Source organism: Manacus vitellinus, unplaced genomic scaffold, assembly GCF_001715985.3.
Source record: "Manacus vitellinus isolate BGI_N305 unplaced genomic scaffold, ASM171598v3 scaffold_17_pilon, whole genome shotgun sequence".
NCBI classification, from domain to species: Eukaryota; Metazoa; Chordata; class Aves; order Passeriformes; family Pipridae; genus Manacus; species Manacus vitellinus.
In genome coordinates, this window is record NW_021939256.1 from 8,993,859 (window position 1) to 9,015,489 (window position 21,631).

The following is a 21,631-nucleotide window of genomic DNA, read 5'->3' on the forward strand; positions in this document are numbered from 1 at the left end:
AAGGCCCACCAACAAAATAAGCATGAACACAGAAACACATCCTGCTCTGCTTGGTATCGAAAGAAATTTTGGAAGTGTAAGATAAGCTTTAAATCATTTTAATTTGGGAACAATTTGATCACTAATTTTTGAATATACAACAATAGAAAAAAGGAAGGTCTTGCCATAATTAGGCTACCAATGATTTGGTCTGCACATACAATGCACATAGAAGTTAACTCATGAGATAACAGCACATTAAAATATCTTCCTTGTGGTATGATTCCACTTTGTATAGGGCTCATTTAACCTTTCTAAAGTATTTTTCCTTCTAAATTTTGCAACTTTAAGTGTAATTCTGAGCCTTTTGCAAGCATCCACAGATTTATATAGAAATTTCCAAGAAACAAAAACACTCAACTTCAGTGAAAAAAGGAGTCTTTGAGTTATGAAGTGACCCAGAGGAAAAAGTACTGGGGAACTGTAAAGCTATTGGTTAGTTTTCCCACACGTTCTGAAAATCACCTTATGTGCCATTAAAGACATTAAATACAGTTTAGCTTCTTCAAATGACTTCCATTTAAACTTTCACTGCCTTTGATTCCCCATCCCTGGAAGTGTTCAAGGACAGGTTGGATAGGGTTCGGAGCAACCTGGTCTGATGAGGCGTGTCCCTGCCCATGGCAGGGGGTTGGAAGTAGATCTTTAGGGTCCCTTCCAATCCAAATCATTCTATGATTCTGTGACCAGGATTACAGGTTACATTCAGTGAAATAGGTCACCATTAGCCACTCCACAATATTATTTTAAATTAAATACTACAATCGATCTCACAATTTTTCCTTTCACGATTGTTTCCCACTCTCCCTCCTATAAAACCTCTGACCTGTATTACCTCTTATGACTTTGGAAGCTGCATCCCTGAACCCCTAACAGGTGCCATCAAGGAAAGATCTTTACAAGTCACAGTGGATACAATTTTACTTTCTCTTGTCATTGTCCTTATGAAGGAAAATGAGTGAAATTCCAGTTTCACAGGTTAGACAGCACAATTCATAGCCAAATTCCTAAGTCATTGTAAAACAAACAAATGCTTTAGTACACTTCTGCTGCTTCTTCCTTTCTTCTATCCTAGCTGCCAAAACAGATTCAACTAGTCTTTTATGAGAAAGCTGAAAGTGGTAATAATTTAAATTCATAATTTATTACTCTATATAAAGATACAGCAATATATTTTCCTCTTTTATTAAAAATAAAATGAAAGAAACAACCTATTAACCCCACTGCAATTTTCCATTCCACTGCCACACGTGACGGACCACTGCAGTTGGTGCAACTATGCAAAGATGAAAGTACATGAAATGATCTGCATAACAACATACTTACAAAGCCTCAGAATTTGACCTTCTGCATACAGCAAGACTAAGATGCATAATTACAAAGGTCAAAAGGAAAATGATCCTGGTATTTCTTCCCTAAACAAAGAAAACAGTTCAGACAAAAACTTGAGGAACTGACAAATGATGTGAAGTACATGCACTCACTATGCCTTCATATGATGCTGTTCTTTAGGTTACTGTTACTTTCTTATCCCTAAAATATGATCAGCAACAGCTTTGCACACCTAAATAATATCTAGGTAACAGCTCCACACTTGTTATATAGGACATATCAAAGCAGAGAAAGACAGCAGAGTATTGCTTAAGATACTGTCAAGGCTTTGCAAAGACTTTTCAAGAGTCACAACTCTGATCATTGAATATGATTGCTGTTTTTACATTTCTGTGAGCAGAGGGGTAAAGAAACATAGATAGATGTAGCTAGATTTTTGGAGCAATATATACTGAAATATATACAGAAAGAGAGGAGAAATGGCATTTTCAGAACTTGGAACTGCATATTGATTAACACTTGAAGGTCACTGTTCTTGATCCTTACTTCAAAGAGAAATGGCATCCTGCCAAACTGCTGGGGTTTTTTTCTCCCATTGCATCCTATGTGTTAAAAAAAATTTCCTGGCCTCATAGGATCATGTTTACCAACACTGTAAAACACACTGTAGAGGTGAACTCTCAAAGGCATGTAAACTCCAGTGCATAAGACACTATCATGCAGATCCAGAGAAACACATTCACCTCCTGGTTTGGCATTGCATTTCCTCGGGTAATTCATCAAAGCTAAACACCCAGTGGAAAAATAAAGTAAAATAATGAAAGTCAATGCTGTGACTTTATTTGCCATACGGCTATAATCTCATTTACGCTTCAGTGCCTTTTTCATTCCTCTTGAAGTTTAAATAGGAAAATCTACCATTGCCTTTACAGTAAAGTACAGTGCTGCCAACTGGACTCTGCATTTATACCAAGTATTAAATATTTCCTTTCATCAAGACCCACAGTCAGCAAAGAGTATCCCTACTAGAAAACCTGATATATCTACAGAGATATTTTAATTCAAATAAAAAGTGATGGTATCAACAGTAATAGGACCTGTACTTGAGATACTCATCAAGCTGTAACTTTTAAATTTTTGTGTTATTATTACTTATGCATTAGTGGGTCAATCCTTACCTATACATCAGTGAAGTCTTTTTTTATGGTATGGCTTCAAAGGAAATTTTTTCTTAATCTATTTCATGTCTCTTCCTCTACTGCATTCCTTATAGGAGCTTCCAAGATATTCTTACAAAGACTAAGATTACAAATTTCACACTTTTATTCTTTCCCTTCAAGTCTGCTTGACTTCATGCTTCAAATAACCCCATCTGCACAGAAGAAATAAATGTATCCTCCCTACTCCAAACCTAAAACAGCAGATCAGATTTTGTATGTTGTTGCTGTCAAAGACTAATAAAAGTTTGATGCTATGAACAAATGCTACCTTACCAAGCCATTTAATTTCACAGATAAATCTTCCCAAATCCACTTCTTTTTTATATTCCATTTCCATTTTTACCCATACCAATCAAATAGTGAAAAAAGCTATTATCTCTCCTACAACTGATCATATGCCATTCTAGGTCAAAGCACACCCAAATGCTAGGTAGTTCAGCTCATATGTGTGTGTATTAAAGAGATTCTTAGCATATCCACAGATATGTGACTGCGTGTTTATCTTGAAGATGTTTTCTTCGTCAAGTTTCATGCCTCAGTTGTTTCAAATATCCAAAACTAGGACCCAGAGATAAACATCAAGGAAAAAAACACCACCCAACATGTGTTTTCTTCTATTACAGCAATAAAAAAGAAATTAACTTCTTCTCTCTCCTGGGCCTTTAATTCCATACCACAGCCTCAGTCTTACATTAAATGCTGATGTTGAGTCTCCCCACTTTGCTGTTTCATAGCTATCCTACCACTCATCATATTTGACACAGATAGCAAGTCTAAGAGATGGGGAATGTAGCCATCCTAAACAAAATAAAATAAACCCCACCCACCACTATAACCAGCACTTTGATTTATAGCCATAAATATTTATAAAATCAAAACATTTCATATAGTGTTGTGGAAAGTCACTATAACTTGAAATACCATGACAAAACCTAGAATTTTGCCATAGTAAATGCTAGAAAAGTCACAGATTAGTTATGGTTTAGGATGTCTGAAAACCTGGAAAATGATAATAATAAAAAAGAAGTCTCAGCTCTGTTTTGGATGAACCAACCCTGCAGCCCTGGCTGTACATGAAGCAATTTGAACAATCAGTTCATGGGGTCTAACAGTCAAGCTAACGCCTGTGCTGTTGGTTAGAAACTCGACGGGAATCCGAAGCTAAGCACAAAAAATGCTTAGCATCAGAGGCTCAGCTGTATTAATTGTTTTCTGGTAAAACCAAAATAGCGTCACGATCTCTGCCTGCATCTTGGCAATCCTCAAGCATCAGGAACATGTATTTTCTAACAAACAGATCCTTATGACTTTTCTGCACAGCTTGCTTTATTTAGACAAAAATTTCCTAGTTTTCCCCTAGGGCCATAAAGGGTGTGAAAGCTCTTGAGCCCAGTGTGCCCCATGCAATCACACTGTTTCCATCTAGTCTAGAAATTTGTGGGAAACTTTGGAATTCCCTGTGCTACTCTTTGCTCAGAGGAAGAGTCCTACCAGCCTTTAAGGTAGGACCCTAACTAAAGTTCATAGACGTGCAACTCCCTGTTTGCGTCTCTGCTGTTTTTATCTCATAAAGCTTTAATCTCATATAGCTCTCCTGAAAGTTTGTTCAGATCAAAAAACCTGGAAGCCTCAAGTGAATCTGAAAAGTTAGTCTTCCTCATATTTTTTAGCCCCACAGTCTAAAAAAGATAGCCTGCTGAAGCCAGCTTTGGTCACTGATTCAGGATTCAGGCTCCACTCTGATGAGTTCTTAAGATGGTAGTCAGTTCTTTCACTTGTTAAGTGTCAAACACAGGAATAATGACAAGAAAGTACCAACCACAGCAAATTTATCTCTAGATGAACATATATAGTGTTATATGATCAATCTTAGTAATTCTTTGGTGATTTTTGATGATATAAAATAAATCAAAGCTATGAAGAAAAAAAAGAAAGCAGAGAGTCCAGCAGAGTGAGGTAAATACCTAATCTTAGCTATTTGCAACTTCATGAACATCAGTCCTTGATTGTAACTAATTCCATAAAGCTTTGATGGAGCCATTCAATCCAATGTTGGTAAGAGGTGTCAGTGTAAATCTCATAGAAGCTCCTTTGAGTGTGTTGGCTAAGTCTGGATAACACAGCTCTGATAGGACACTGTGGGAGAGAGATGAGTATGGTCTCTGCGTGGTAGAGAAGAAAGGGAAGTGCGCAGCAAACCGAGAAACACATTAATCTGAAAAACTGGGAGAAGCCCTTGTTTCTGCTTTGTATGTACAGAACTCCTCAGAGCAGTGCTGAGAACTTCTGAACTACCTGCCTTCTACTCCCTCAAAGCCAGACAGGACAAGACTGAAAGATAGACAGACAGAAATTTGCCTTTTAATGCTTATATAGCCAGAGATCATTGCATACAATAACAACATAAATCTAGTGCAAATTCCATGCCACTCCTTAGATTTTTCCCTGACTCTATCCACGCGTGTGGTTGGAAAAAGCTAGCTTTACTTTAAAAAGAAAAAAAACCCTAACACAATCCATGGAAGAATGCGTTTTAAAGTCTAATGCTTAAGAAACAGCATGCTAGACCACAGATTGAGAGTAATCAATTTGGACCAGGGCAGAAGATCTTAGGAGGTACCCCCAGCAAAGGGTTTTTTAAAACAACGTTTTGACAGGACTGAAATTCTCCGCAGGCTTATTGGTGTTCCACACCATCATTGTAACAGAAAGCAGTTTAGGCAAAACAAACTTGCTGGTGGTCGGGACAGGCATCTTAAAGTACACTGCAGTAGGTACAAACCCTTAAATCAACCTTCAGCCTTTCTTAGTTAGCATTTGTTATCTACTTCTTTACTTATTTATTTAGTAACAGGCACATCAGGATCCATGAAAACTATTTTAACACAAAGCATATTTGAGTCCTTATTTATTTTGAACCACAAGCTAAAAAGCAATACATTTAGTTTGGAAGAAGGCTGCCAAATGGATGAAAAAGGCCTGCAAGTTGTCCTTTTGGTTGCCCTTAGCATTTACGGTCAACTTTACCCAGCTCAAAACCCAAAGTCTGCTCTCAATTAGCCTGGTGTAGATCAGAGCAACTCCATTGACTTCAGGCAGCTTTTCTGGATATAGAGCATTGTGAGACAGAACAGAATTTGGCCAATATTGTCTTTTTTTTTTTACTGGCACCACGGATTTTTCTCTTTTTGGAAGACTTATTGTTGACATAGAGCAGATGACTGTGGACAATCTGTTTGATGTGGTAAACAAAAGCAAAGTAACTGCCAAAACAGCTGATGAGCTAGAAAGAAAAGAAACATGAACATTGTGGGAAGGAGAACGTTGAGGAAGAACTTGAATCTTCTACTGACTTTGGTACAGAAGTCAAAAAATAACAAAGAAAATTGCCCAAAATAAAATTTGGTAGAGTGTAAGAGTGTGACTTCAATCTCTAACCATGTCCATCAGAAGCAATTCTGCTGGGTCTAATCCACCGCAAAACCAGACATAAGACATCTGCAACCACGCACAAAGTTTAGCAGGAGCAACACAATAAGATTATCATTAGTATTGTTACGTGTTTCCTATTGGGAAAGAAAATGTAGTGAAGGAATACCCATTTTGAAGACTAATTTTTGGAAATACGGCTCTGCAAAAACTTACTGCCAACTTTTTCCTTTCTCAAGAGGGACCTGGATTATGAACTAGAAGAAGGTCATTAGCAGAAGACAGTTATTTTACAGGTGAAGAGAAGTCACTTCCAGTTTACAGCAATTTTTATCCATTTGTACAGATTCTTCTGTACAACATTAACAATGGAAGCAGAAGGGACATAACACACTTTTCTTTTGACAAAACCAGGTGATGCCTGCATCATATTTTAAAATTTCAATGCAAATTGCAGCAAGGCCTACACTGATGATACTCTATTAAGGTCCTTTAAACTAATAAATATGTTGTATTGGAGACCACGTGCTCAAATTTGAAAACTTGATTCCACAAAACCTTTTTCCACTTAAGGTTAATTCAAACTTTATAAATGTGTAAAAACCTTGCATGAGTCATTCAACAGTTGACTAACTTCTTTTTATGGTGACTTTAAAAATTTCACTGGGCATAGAACTTGCATCTTCAGGTACTGATACATATTCTGTAGTCTGTAATGTCCAGTTGCAAAAAATCTTATTTTCTACCTACAAGTAATATTTCCTGTCTTTCCCTGCTAAGAGGAGGGCAGGAATGTTATTTAACTATATGCAAAGTAAAGATCAGTGTTACACACATTCATTGCTGAATGCCTTTTTCCTTACAGAGGCAGGTGAGTAAGTTAGAAATTCCAAACAGAGTTGAAGAGAACCTAATTATTCTCCTACAGAAGATTTCAAGGACAACTGCAACACAAAATTAAATTTGACTACTTAGATAAAGACTTTCCTGGATTTAAACTTAAACTATGCTTTAAATTATGTCACTGTCCAAGAGGATGTGGACCAGAACTGGATAATTTTTTTTCAAAAAGTAGGATAATTATTCAAATTATGCTATGTTGGTGAAAAAAATATTTCAATGAACTTATGAAACAACTCTGTTGTGTTTTTATTCCCTCAATTTTATTCCTACTAAAAATCAGCTCAACCCCAAATTTATTAGGAGTTACTCAACACTGCAAAATAAAGCTAGCAAGCAAACATTAATATTGAAAAAATGTATTGGTAGAAGCTGCTATCCTGCATGGCTTCTATTTGTTTAATTAATTAACAGTAAGAGAATGAACAATTTCTGTAGAGCTGAAGAATCTCCTCATCATCAGTTCATCAGTTTAACAAAAAAAGCCAATGATATCTGCTACACGTCCATGGACACAGATTTCCAGTCACACTGTTAAGTCATGAAGCAGGGCTCAAGGTCATGCACCAGGCAGAGCAGCTGAAGTTCCCAGCTGTACTCACACTGAAGATGCTTTAAACTCATCCTCAAATGCACTGTCATCCTTGTTATCAGCCTGTAAGACAATGGGACTCTCAGCTGTCAGCCCACTGAAGACCCTGGCCACAGAAGATGATGGAAAACAGGTATGAATGTGTTGCCAAATTCAAGAAGTTAAAAAAAAAAGAAAGAAAATAAAGTGCTATTATGTAGTATACAATATGCAACTACTGTTTCAGTTATCTAGAGTCCTTCATTTTCATATTGCCAGAATCCATTAACCTTTAATCAACTCAGTCGACTCAGTCTGCTTTGCAAGAAGGACTGCTTTACATGTAATGCAGGATTTTAAGGCTCTAAATTCATACCCAGTGCTAACCAACAGAAAACCTCCTATGAACTTCCCAAATGTTATAATTAATACAAGATACGCTCTTCATGGACCCTGCTCCAGTTTTGCAAATGGCATCTTCAGCAGTGGGATGACAGTGTCCAGCTTTAGCTATCTGCAGCTTATGTATCTTCACCCGAGCTGGTCAGCCAGATTCCCTTTATAGTCAGCAAACAGCTAGTTTCAGAGCACGATTCATCTTGAAATTTCAGGCGTGTAGAATACATTAGATAAGCCTACCAGTGCTTGCTGCACTCCACTGACATCAAAGGGAGTTGAGCTGATCAGACATCTAATTTACGTAAAATTAATTCCAGCCGTCTTGTGCAGTAGTCAGACATTCTGAGGATCTGCAGCTCCATTTTTTCCTAAGCATGCATAGCCCAAAAAAACCATTATCGGACTGGCAAAGACATTGTCTTTAACTGACTCCACTGTTGCAGACTGCTGCTCAACTAATCATTACTGCCTCTCTTTTGCTAATTATAAAACAGTAGATATATTCACTACTACCGTGTAGCCCCAAAGGAAAATATTTATGCTGGAATGCTGATTGTAAAGGAGGAAAAAAATAAGAATGAGTTGTAATATATACAGGACAAATAGCTCTGCACTAATGGTACAATGCCCTTGTTACAATCTTCTGTTATGTGGACATAGTGAACATAAAATCTGTCAATGGATAAAATTAAGCTTAGTTCCCATATCGAATACTCTACCACATGTGATTTGGGTCGACTTACTTAGGATGGATGGTGCCAAAGAACTTAACTATGTAGGTAAGTCACCTACAAATCCATCTCTTTTTGGTGGTGGTGTTTTTTTTTATTTCAATGAAAAGAGGAAAATAAGGAAAAGTCTGTCATATTAATAAAGTGCAATGAACATAAGGGAAAGTAATGGGAGAAGAATGGAGTATTCCTCAGCTCATGCACTTACCTCTCACTGAGTTCGTCAACGCGCTGTCCATGGCCCAGCATGAAGCTGGACTGGCCACATGGACTTGCAGGGGCTGATAAAGTGCTTTTGACATTCTGTACTGAGTGCCTGCGGCTCCGTCGGCGCTCTAACCCCCTTCTCTCACCAGCACCAAGGCTGGCCCTTCTCCGATCCTTGCGCCCACTGGGAGGGGGGTCAGCACTCTCATCTCCATCTTCATGCCTCAGTGTCATCTGAGAAAGAAAGGAAGAAACCCGAGGCTTCTGATACAGTTTCTTTAGGCATCACAGGTCTTCACTCCTTGGCTTAAAAATTTACTGATCTCAACATGATTAAATCCTATTAGCATTGCTATTTCTGCAGTTTTCCCCGTAAGCTGCTGTCTATCCATTAGTGCAGCGTGGCAGCATTAATCATGGAATTATATACTAATGCCTTGTATAGAACACTACAGGACCTGTAACAACACATTTATGTATCTCCTAATTTGTCTTCATTTTCTTTTTAATGTAAGACTTAATTTTCAAGGATGCTGAGCAGTGTCCTTTATTTCCTTCCAAAATTTTTAGATGAAGTTTTGGCTTTAGTGAAAGCAACAGAAAAAAAAACCTCTCATGCTTTGACTGACTGAACACTTCCTCATGTTCAGACATGACACTTGCAGTGATCAAGTTGAAATTACCACCTAACACTTTAGAAAGTGTTAGAAATAGCAGAGGACTAAAGTATGGGTGCAATACCCAAGTATCTCAAACTACAGCACACCACTGACACGCCAATGGGACATACCACTAACAGAAACAAAGCAAGTGTTGTCTTATGGTACATGAGGAGAGATATCCCTGGCAGAAAGAACAAAGTTACTAGTGGATCTCATCTGAAATGCAGCCTAACATTTAAGTAATTCTTACATGAGAAAGATCGACTCAAACAGGCAGAGGTACAGAGGGCAATGTGGGTGATCAGAAGAATGCATATCTTCTTGTTTCTATTAGTCTTGTAATTCTGATAATTCTTACCAGAAGTGACTTAAAAAAAAAAAGGGGGGAGGGGAAGTGAGATATCTCTCTTTAGGGTGTAAAATCTGTTTCTGTGAGGAAGAAGAGATTTTTTATATAAAAACCAACACTGGCAGAGAAAAAGAAGAACCTGCATAGGCATGTCTAGAATTAATCTGGTCATCAAGAGAAAGCTGGTACCCAACTAAGTTAACTGCTAATTTTGCAAACAAGTCTTTCAGTAGGCTCAGCACACACAAAAAACTTCTGTATTTAAGATTAATCACCATATTTAAAAAAGTGAAAGCCTCAGAAAAAGAAAGGATATGGTGCCCTTTCATTCCCTTGTTCCTATGCTGGCCTGGCTCTTCCCGAAAACTGATGTATATAAAACTTAACTCTGCTAAAGTTAGTGAAGTGGCATGAATGTAGAGTTGATGAAGGAAATGTAGAATCAAATCTATCAAATCCTTCGCTGGACTTCGGCAGAGATGAAGTAATTTAAATTCATCGCACCAGAACATGAATTCACACTTACATTACATTAACTTCAGCCTAAACCTCCCCATTTCAACACTTTCCAAAGTCTGAAAAGAGGCTAATTATTAAGAAACTGGATATCCTACTCTTACATATAAATGCTTCAAAAGTAGTTATTTTATACCTAGGTGGTAAATGTGGAGTCACTCATTACTCCATTGCTGCAAACTGCATAGGATCTGGTCCAGTGTAAACTCATAAACAAGGACTTGCTGGATATTCAGTTGCAGAACAAGTGGTATTTGTGAAGTTGAGCTCAGTCGAATCTTTTTCACAAGCTGCATACTTTTGCATATGGAAAGAACTTCTACTTATTTCAGAATGTGTAACTAGCAGTTGCAGAAAGAAGGCTAGTAAATGTGATGGTTTGCCTTGGAGTAGGCCCCAGCTTTAGTATGAAATGCCTTTGCATTAAATACAGCTATGTACTGTAGTAGGTCACATATACAAATGTGTATAATACTTCTAGCAACCAGATGTTTTTCTTTTAAAATAAAATAGATAACCAAATGTCACCTAGGTTACATTCCCTCCCTCCTCTCGGCTTTGAAGTTTGCGCAAGCTGTAAGATGCATAAAACAGGGCATGTTATGTTACCTCATAAATGTTAAATTGCTCAACTAAGTCCAAGTCTGTTCCTTTCTTGTTCAAGTGTCTCTGTGAAATAGCTTCAATGCCTAGCTCTTCCAGACAATCCACCACATCGTAGAAAGAGTCTTGATCTGGCAATCCCGACAGCGTCTAAGAATCAAAGGAAAAACATTTAAATCTGTTTGTTTTGAAAAGAATTAAACAAAGGATTTTAAAAGCAGGTGGTAAGTGGTGCTATGCATGATTTCAATAAAGTAAAACCCATGATGTGGGATTAGAGACACCGCTAGAAAATAAAAAACAAGTGGCACAGCTTTTAACAAACAACTCTGTGCACTGTGTAGAAAAATGAATAATTGGCAAAACAAATCAATGTTGTTATTTCATACAAAAAAGTATGGAAAATGTGGGCCTTTAAAATACACAGTTGGATTCTTCCTGACTTATTCAAGTACAGATTTAAAGAACAGAGAATGTCAAAGCATCAAACACAGAGATAAAAGCAAAGAAGGAGAAAAAAAACAGTTTAGCTGAAATGAGTAAAGCTGATTTCCTACTGATTCCTGTAAGTTTAGCTCTTAAGAAGAAAAAGTCCAATGCACAGCTGTGTGATGTCAGGACAGCAGGAAATATCCTGCACCGTGTGCCTACTGTCCTCCACACCTGCAGCAGCAGTCATCTTCCCTGTGCACAAATTGTTTTATATTACAGAGATAGTGAATCTTCTCCTCCTTTTCAACTTGAAAAGTCATATTAAAGGTATTCATTAACTCCTATAAAACGTTAAGAGTTATTAATTCCTGATTATATGGTAAGTTGTTACCAGTGACAATGTAGAGGAGCTTTTGCACACTAGAAAATAAAGAATGCTAATAATAACGGCTATTGAAAACTAACTGCTTGAGGCACTGATTTCTACTCACCTTGTACTGATTTTTTACTGCTCCTTATGGATGATTCAGAAAAATTAGTGTAATCCTGTGCATATTAAGCAGAAACTACTGACCATACTGTGCAACTTACTTGCAGAGCAACATACATGTCCTCACAAGAACCAGTCTGTGCAGAGCTGTTTCTGCAAAATACCTGAGAATGCAGACTGGAAATAACACGGTTATTCTGGAGTAGCTCACCAGATGGATGTTTATTCTAAAGTAGTTTCCTCTCTCCCATTTAATTAGTTAAGTAACTTATCTATATTCCCAGTAGAGGAGAGAAAGAGTAAGAGGCAGAGAAGCAAAACCCAGGCCCTTTCCAAAAAGAGTTTCAACTTCTCATGCCTTGGATAGAATGAACTGTGCTCTGTGAACACTGGTTTTCCAAAGTGTTTCTGAGCAGCAGAGTGCAGAAAAGAGCAGCTGCTCTGGGCTGCCTCCCTACACCAAGAAGCTTTACATTCAGAAAAATGGGTCTGAATTACATGACTAATGAGAGAGGAATAGGCAGCTGACATATCTGTCCTTTAAACACCTCTTTCCTGTGATGTGAAGCACTGGAATATGTGTATCAACAAGGTACTTTTTAATCTATCTTTTTTTCTAACTAAACACAACACAGCAACATTTTCTTCTTCAGTCATTACAGGACTGGTGAAATTGCCGGCTGAAAATCACCACAACAGGAATTCTTAGCACAAATACCAATGAAGTTTTCTGGTTATATGTTCAGGTTTTAATTAAAAATTTGTCTCTGTCCAGGACAGTACTTAAGCCTCTGTTTAAAACCCACAGAAGACTATGAAACTAAAACTTCCTGAAAAGTGCTGCAAACAGATACCACATATATTTTGTTCCTTCCTAAACTGACACCTAACACTGAGTAAAAATCTGAGGATTCAAATGAAGCTATCACACTGCAAATTCAATGGAGCTTTAACATGGATATGGAAATATTATAACAGAAAACGGTGTTCAACTATCAGGCTTTCTTTTGTAAATGAAAGATGTAAACTGAAACTATTCTGACCTGAGGGCCTTCATGCACAGTAAGATGTAATGTTGTGTTTAAAAAAGAGGGGATAAAGAGTCATATCTTCTGAGCATTTACTTCTAAAAATATCAGGAAATGGTCTTAATATTGATATGCAGATCACCCATGTTCAAATACACCTTTTTTAAAATCCAAGGTAAGGCAAGTTGTAGAGTGGAAAAACAGCAGCATAAGGTAGTATTTACTGGCAACTGCTTTTGTCAGTAGCCTTTTATATGTTAATATAATTTTAAATCACAGAGCAGTGGAAATCTAATTTTCACTGCATATTACTGGCCAGAATTGGGCAGTTGAACTCTCAACTAGAGAAATCAAATATTTTTCCTTTGCACAGTTTGTCATGGAACTCACAGACTCACTTTCAGAGCCTAAAGCATATTAGATTCAATTTCTAACATTATAATGTGGAATGTAAAAGGGCACTACTGGTGTCTCAACGAGGTCAGTTCAATCCATCATAGGAAAAACACTTTTTCAGGAAATAAACACAAGAAATGTGAAGTGCTTGCATAAATGACTGATTAATTCTGGGTTGTAATATTAGAAAACAAGAGTGGACCTCCATTTTCTTGGTGGCTTTATAAAGGAAAGAAAACTGCTAGCAGAAGACTGGAGATCATAGATTGAGCAGGTCCTTCAAGAGCCTTTGCTCCTCCTGAGTACCTGGTTAAATTCAAACTGATACTCCAATATCAAAATACACATACAAGTCCCAAATAGTTCTTCATGTTCTGAGGACTAAACCTTAAAAAATGAAAACCTGTCTAGAGAATTAAAATTTAGACACTTGGAGAAGCATGTTTAAACCATACTCTGTGGTTTGTTTGCTGAATTTTGTTACGGTCTTGCTATCTTCAACCAAAAATGAGATGTCAAATCCAAAACTCTTCAGAACTCAGGTGTAAAAACAAAGCATGAATATGAATGTCAAGACTCACTCCTATGCCTCTATCCAGTTTTGGTTTGAGGAAACATCCCTGAATTAAGATTTTTATTGGTGTGTTGTGTCATTTTCCAAGTTGCTTTCTCAAGCCCTTGCAAGAAAGGCTTTACAGCTTTGAGCTCTTCCCTCTCAAGTGGCTATTTTTGGAATCGTGAACTAAATTAAAACCAAAAACCCAGCCCAAAAGTTTTGAGCCTGATATATCCTCTTAACAACATTTTACCAAACCCTCAACAATATGTTTTTCTTACCACTACCTTTAAAAGTCTCAGTAGAAAGAAAGGCAAGAAAACATGAAGTTGTATTAGGAGTGGAAAAAGGAAAAGCTTTATGAGAGTATATCAGCCAAATGTGATCCTAAATGATAAGAGCTATAGACAACATAATTAGCTGGTAATAGCAGAATATTCTTATCACTACATATCCTCAGTTATGTCTCTGAACAAATGCTGACATAAATTACCCCCAGACTGAAAGGTTCTATGTATTTTCAGTTTTTAAAATGGCTAACACTTGTTAGTAAAACTAGTAATTACGGTGACTTTTGTAATTTACAAAACAATCACAGTACAAAGCAGTGGTGCAGAGATGATATAGACAACAGGAAGTCCATTTGGTGTGTAACGTTTCATGAAAGTCCAAGTAATACGAGCGTCCTGCCTCGGCTACCAAATGCCCAACAGCCTGCATTCCACTAGCAGGCTCACGCACTAGAGAGAGAGACATGAGTTAAATCCTACATGTTATGGTGAAAAGCACTACATGGTGAATAAACACACTTTAGGGCATTAGCCAAATTTTCAGTTGCTTTGGGATAGGAAGAAGCCTCTCTCATTTTTCCCAGGAACCACAACTCCTAAAACATCTGGTAGGGTCAATGTCAGACACAGAACTTGGGGATGATCACTGTTGCAGTGCAGCAGTTGCAATGTTCTCAAGGCAGGTCATCAGTAACTGATGTGCCAGCTGCTGTATTAACACCACACCGACCTGAAACAGCATTTCTTTAACCATAGTTTATGGACTACTGGTGGATGGTACTCTAGGCTCCCACTTGGACTGGAAGCTGGAGCTTAAATTCTAAAATTATACTGGACCTTCTAAAAACCATTCAGTGTTTAATCTGACTACACTAATACATATTAATTTTTATGTAACTTGTAATTATTTTATCTATTTAAAACTATACTGTATATGAGAGAATAAGCAATATTAATAACAGGTAAAAAGAAAATCAGCAGTAATTTTAAAACTTACAAAGCTTCCAATGTAATCTCAATGATGAAGAGGTTTTATAGCAGTTGAATAGAAAGCGAATTAAATGCAACACAGAATTTTTTTCCTGCATTTGATAAGTAGTTGGTGAAGTTCTTTTATACAAAGGAAACACAAAGACTTTAATCTATCCAGACTTCAGTAATAAACACAAGGAAGTAGAGATTAGAATAAAATCTAACAGATCATAGGAACTAACCCAAGGAAGATTACAAAAGTTATACCAGAGCTATACATAACCGGACATATCTGCATATCTGCAATGTGGCAGCATTGGTATCACTCTCATTTAAGAGATTCATTAATGCCTAAATCCTCACAGATTAAGAGAGGGCTAATGAAATATTAGCTTAAGTAAATTGGTTAATCATAAGCAAAAGAGAGGGAGAGGATAAAAGGACTGGAGCAATTTTTAGGCCTGAGTAGATGTGTTTTGCTCTCTTAAGTAGGAAGGAAAACAGTCTGTAAATGTATACATGGAGAAAGATGGAGTAGAAGTAGGTTTCCTTAAGACAAATCCTTCACGAGGACTCTGCCTGCTCTGAAAACTTTGCTGTTTCCTTGCCTAGAAAAGCTGAAACCATCTGAGCCTTCTTTGTATTCTCTGCGGGGGAAAAAATTACAACTGTTACATGCTGCTTGCTGTTTTCTCTATAATCATGAAAAATATCCCATTAAAAACATCATAAAGTTGCCCATAAGCCAGATCATAATTATAAGTGTGGATTTGTGGGATTCCTCTCTTCCTTGATCTTCGTAACTACGTTGTTCCTTTGACTGCGAGATGCTTTCTTTTTTTTGTGTGTTTTTAAAGAACTATCTTGTCCTAAAAATAGTTTTAAATGTACTGAAAAACTGAGACTAAAGGAATCAACTATAGGATAATAAAAGAGTCAACAGAGAACAAAATCTTTGAGGAAGTCAAACACTAGGTAGATTACAACTGTGCAAATGATGAAGAGAATTATCTCAGCAACAGGAATCGGTACACAAGAAAACCAAGGTGTAAAGTGGAGCTGTTAAAGACTGGGTCACCTTGCCTTTAATAGCAGCTACAGACAGAAGCATATGTAACTGGTGATGCTTTTTCAGAAAGAGTACAGCTGTAAGATAAGGTGGTCTTTTAAACTCAACAGGAACTTTACTATCATGGAAGCAGGAGCAAGGGTGACTCTAAGCAAAAGTAGAGTAATGTCAGAAATGTCACCAGGCATATTAGTCCTTCTCAGGTATATTTGCTGGACAATATCTGCCATTAAGAAATCATTTTATAAATAACATCAACAACAGAGCAACCCAGAACCCCTACCATGTAGCCAAGACCCCAATAAACTGGCAGCCAACAAACTCAGGATCTTCAAGTGAATATAATGAGTAATAATAATATTTCCAAATACTCTGTCTTATTAAGTATAACCATAAACCACACAGTTAGTTTGATTTGCCAGTAGTATGTTGATCTTCTGTCCCTTTAAAAATTAATCTTCAATTTTAGTTACCCTAAGATTTGTCTAGGACTAGATGCTGATTTTTAAGGTATTTACACTAATACATTTCTAACTGTCATGGACCTTTCCATTTTCTCCATTTTTTTCTGCTCAATAGCACAAGTGAATACTTCTGAAAACATTTGATTTTACTGTAAGACTATTACTTGTAAATCAGGTCACCATAAAATATAAGGAAATAAGAAAAAAATGTAACCTTACTTTTTTAAGCAGAAGTACTCTTATTAGCACTCAGACCTGTTAAATTCATTATACTTAGTTTGCATTAAAAAAAACCTACCTAAACTATCTGAACTAGAAAACTGTGTACAATGCAAGCCTTTGTGAGCATGTGCTCTTTTCACCAGCACTTGCTTTCTTTCTCCCGTTGGATAATCTGTTGAGTTAGTTGTTGAGTTTTCATTTAGCACTGCAGCATTGGGAACCATGTCATACCACAGTTTCACAAAGCATCTAGCAAAATAGCAATTCTACTCCCAGCCACTGCCTTGGGGTGACTGCAGCACAAGTAACAAGAGTGTGCTGATTGATTACAGCATGATCTGCAACTTCTCCATGACAGGTCTCTGCCATGTACTCTCAACAGGGAAGTTTATCATACAACTGAAAACACTATGTCCACCAGTTATGCTAAAAAAGTAAACAAACCTTGTTAACCAAGGTCATTGCGTAAACCAGTAGCTCGGTATCAACCCCATCCTTCTCCTCCAGTATCTCCATGATGTTGGACCATGGCTTGGTTCCTAGAGGAAAAGCAGAAACTCTTGGTTATAGGGATCAAAATGGAAACTTATCCAAGAAGTAGCACAAGATGGTTTATGTGGCCAGAGGAAAGTTCCAGTGGAAAGATCCAGCTTTCTCTACAGTCTCTCCTGCTTCCCTGAGAGTGAAGTTAATGTAGACAATGAAAACTACAGTGCAGCCTAATCCAGGGATCTAAAGTATGCCAGGTACACTTTCTCCAAAGGTACCAACTTCTCTTCCTTGGTGATGAAGAAAGCTTTGTTAGCCCAGTGTGATTGACATAGAACTTCTAAAAATCAGGTGGGAGGAATTTTACTGAACCTGATATAGGTTCACATAGGCTTTGATAAATCTTCAGCAAAACCCTATAAGTTATGCTTTCAGTGTGCCTGTTGCTCATATCCCTGGTGCTATTGCTGAATTATGCTGCATTAAGGTAACAAAACAGTGTGGCAGAGAAACAGTCTTCTCAAATTACAGGTTAAAGAAATAAAAGAAATGATCAAAGAGGGGAAAAGAATTTTGCTGTGGTTCATTCTCAAATTATTTTAATAAGAAACCCATCTACAGAATTTTCAGATACATTTCTCTCATTTTCCACTAAGTAAGGTCAAAATTTGTGCTTTTAGTTATGACATGCTTGATTTGCATATTGATTTGAATTTGCATATTTATCTGACAACCAAACCCTAGTGGCCTAGTGAGTTATTGTGCTAAAAACATCAGACTCAGGACAATCTCTTGTGTGGAAGGTACCGTGTAAAACCATCCTATTTTATTTGGCTAAATGGTAAGATGGTTGCATCTACTAAATTTTATCTATGAAAAGTGAAGTAAATACTGAAAGACTATAATTCAGTGTTCTGTTTGGAGTAAAGTTAGAGGTGAGGAGGACGAAGTAGAGAGCTAACCTTACGCTAGAGATATTCAATTCAACTACACAAGTGTAACTGTGAGAGTCTTTGAACTTCAGAGGGAAACAGAGTATTTCAACAGTCCACATCCCCATAACATTATAGGAATGAGAGTTGAGTATAATCAGGCAGTAAAATGCAAATGTGCCATCACAACCACCTGTTGCTGACTGATCAGTAACCCTGAGGTCTAAACTCTGCATTACTCTCACAGTGATAACAGCCCTTGTTTAATCAAGCTAATACCTTACATATATACCCTGCTACACAGACATCAGATTTCTGCTAACCAAGGATCTGCATTTTCAAGGCAATGGTAGTGCAGCATGTGGAAAACCTGTCTACTAATAAATGTGCAGACAGCAATATTTCTCCTGTTTTCTCTCCCCCTTTCTTTGAGACAGCCTCTGATCCTTACTACTGAATAATAAATCAGAGCTTCATCTCAAGCAAAATCAGCGAAGGAGGGGGATTAATTCTCAGCTCTCCAGAAGTATTTATGTGCATTACTAATTAAATGCTAATTCAAATACATGTCTGTAATGAAAATACACTAGACACCTCTTTACCAGGTTCTCTATATTGCCAGACATTTTGGGCAGTGCATGTTCAAAGACATGTGGAACAAATTCACTCAGCTCACAAATGATATATGATCAGCAGGAATGATATCCTCACTACAAAAATGCCTTCCTGTGGTTTCCCGTGAAAAAATAAAAAATGGAAGGAAATAAGAAAGAGAAACAAAACAGGGAAACCATGCAAGTCTAACTTATAACAATACCATTTGGAAACAAAAATGAGTTGGTAACAACATAAAAAATGAATTATTTAATCCACTGCATTATTTAGTGAGAGTCCTTCTAGCGAAATCTGCCTTTATTTTTGCAGGTAGGTTTTATTCTTATTGGAATAATACTGGTTTGTTTTTTAGACAGCATCCATGTGTTTGATTTATTTTTCTTGAATGTCTCAATATCTCTTGATTATTACAAAAGAATAATTTTAGGGTCACCTCGCTTTTTCCTGCAAGAATGATATATAATTTTCTTCTACATGTACTGCTTTTTTATTTTAGAATACAATTTTTAAAAATTGTTAATCAGGTACGCTTACTAGTAAGGCAAGTAGCTGTAAGGCAAGTAAATAGCTGAAAGGCAAGTAAAGCCCTGTAATAGCTCATCTATCTTTTAGAGGCTTTCATTATGCTGCTGCTACTAAACTTAGACAATTTCCAAAATCTAGGTTTTAATTCCAAATTCTTCATCTATTCCTTAACTACAGTCAAGAGGAGGCAGTACTCTTTATCAATGACTTTGATAAAGCTACACTCTGTACTAGATGAAACCTTTCCTTTGAAATTATATTTTCCCCATTATGATCTCAATCTGAACAGACAAGAAGTGAACATGGAAATAGCCATAAGGCCATCTACCCACCCAGGGACAAGGCAGTTCTGGTGTGGAAGTTGCACCATGAACTTACTGCGTTACTGTAGTTGGGTTAATAGTCCTTGCTAAGATATGAGGGCCTATAGTTTCCAACCTATGATACAGACAACATGGGATATGTGCAGATCGAGAGCAGGTGTCTGCTCTCATCCACTTCCAGATCCACTTTCCAGAGCCTGTGCAGTCCAGTATGCTTAAAGTAAAGAGAGACCTGTTCAGACTGGGATCATAATGAAGAAAACAGCATTTGAAAAGAAAGGTTTAATCTGGTACATATTAGAATAGTTCTATCAAAGTCATTGACAGTACCACCTCCTGTTGATTCTAGTTAGGGAATAGGTGAATTTTCTCCTTCAGTCAATCCCGATGTAGAAGAATGATGATGTAGCATCCCAGAGATTCTTCTGGGAGCAGATCGGGATGTTCCCATAAGGTTATGACTTTTATGCAAAACTTGTGGTAAAATTGATAGGAGTGATGAAACAGGCTCTGTGAAGTAAAACAGCAGAGGTCGAGTTTTGTGTGCGTTCTCCTGCCTTCTAATGGGTAAAATGAGAACTGCTTGACTGCCCTTTACAGGCTCGTCACTGGACAGAGGTCTTTATTGCAGCCATTCTCACAGGAGGGCTGGAGCCTCAACCCTGATGCTACTTACAGTGTTCCAAGTAATCAAGCATGGTGCATAGACACACAAAACTGTGAGGCTGCAACAGCTAAGCCTATATTACATTAATACACTCTGTTTATTGAATAACATTGGCCATTAAGTTTCAGAGTTTTCTCAGTTTCCTCTTTAAATCCTTATTTTAATGGTGCAATTCATGTCATACACAGAATCTTGACATCCCAGCTACAAAGGATGTGCACAGTATATATAGAGCAGGAAGAACCTTGCACAAGAGCAGAAACTTACATGAGTAATGCTATCAACTTAGAGAGTGTCTGTCTCCAACAGACACAGGATGGAAAGGTATTAATACGCTTTGAAAGACCTCAACATCTTGTACTCCAGGCTATTTAAATATGAGTGAACTTACATTCTTCCAGATGCTCCTACCCAGAGCATGGGCATTAATTTAGTGCATATCTAACTATGAATAAAATGGCAGGAAAAGCAGAGAACTGATAATGAGGGCCATTTACAAATAATATAACAAGTTGGGTAGCAGATAATTACAAATAATATAACAGGTTGGGTAGCAGATAATTCAAAATTAGTACGTGACAGTGTCCAGATCAGTCACGGGGCTTTAATCTCTGACCTAAAATATGCTCATGATAAAGCAGCCTAGACAGCAGAGTGCAACACTAGCTCCACTTTCCAGAGCCTGTGTAGTCTGGTATGCTTAAATTGAAAAGAGACCATATTCCTCTGGGGTTCTAAAACAAGAAAGAGTGGGAGGAAGGGGGGAGCTAGATGGAACTGTAAGTAGAAGCTACTTCCTATGTGATGAGGGCCATGCAGTTATTCACTTATGGTCTGCTTGCATCTGAGAGTAAAGCTGGTACTTCTGTGGATCTCTGTACTTCAGTTTGCATATGGATGTATTCACACATAGAAACCACAGATGGGATTGCTTTGAAACCAGGTTGAGTTAATATGGGGTACTTTATGTTAATCACGTGTGGTACACATGTTGAAGAATTATGTCATATCTCATCACCTTGTATGTACATGAAACACTGGACTTTTATCAAAGCAGTGCTAAACCTAATTACATACCTGTGAGATTTATGACAATGGTTGAAGAAAAGGCACACTGCTTTTTTCTTCCTCTGTATTTCTGTTCTGTCAGTCATTAAAGGTTGGTACTCCTCAATTTAAAAATATAAATTAAAACATAGCACA

The 21,631-nt window shown here is 37.4% G+C and overlaps 1 protein-coding gene across 1 annotated transcript in view; it reads right to left on the reverse strand.

Moving 5' to 3' along the window:
* Positions 1 to 21,631, reverse strand: part of FHOD3 (formin homology 2 domain containing 3) — a 347,160-nt gene that overhangs the window by 105,513 nt on the left and 220,016 nt on the right. Inside the window, exons 8-12 of the mRNA XM_029958902.1 lie at positions 17,322 to 17,416; positions 10,965 to 11,108; positions 8,830 to 9,062; positions 7,523 to 7,618; positions 4,898 to 4,900 (exon numbers count right to left, since the gene is read on the reverse strand). Of these exons, the coding sequence (XP_029814762.1) occupies positions 4,898 to 4,900; positions 7,523 to 7,618; positions 8,830 to 9,062; positions 10,965 to 11,108; positions 17,322 to 17,416 (571 nt within the window). The remainder of the gene's footprint in view (positions 1 to 4,897; positions 4,901 to 7,522; positions 7,619 to 8,829; positions 9,063 to 10,964; positions 11,109 to 17,321; positions 17,417 to 21,631) is intronic.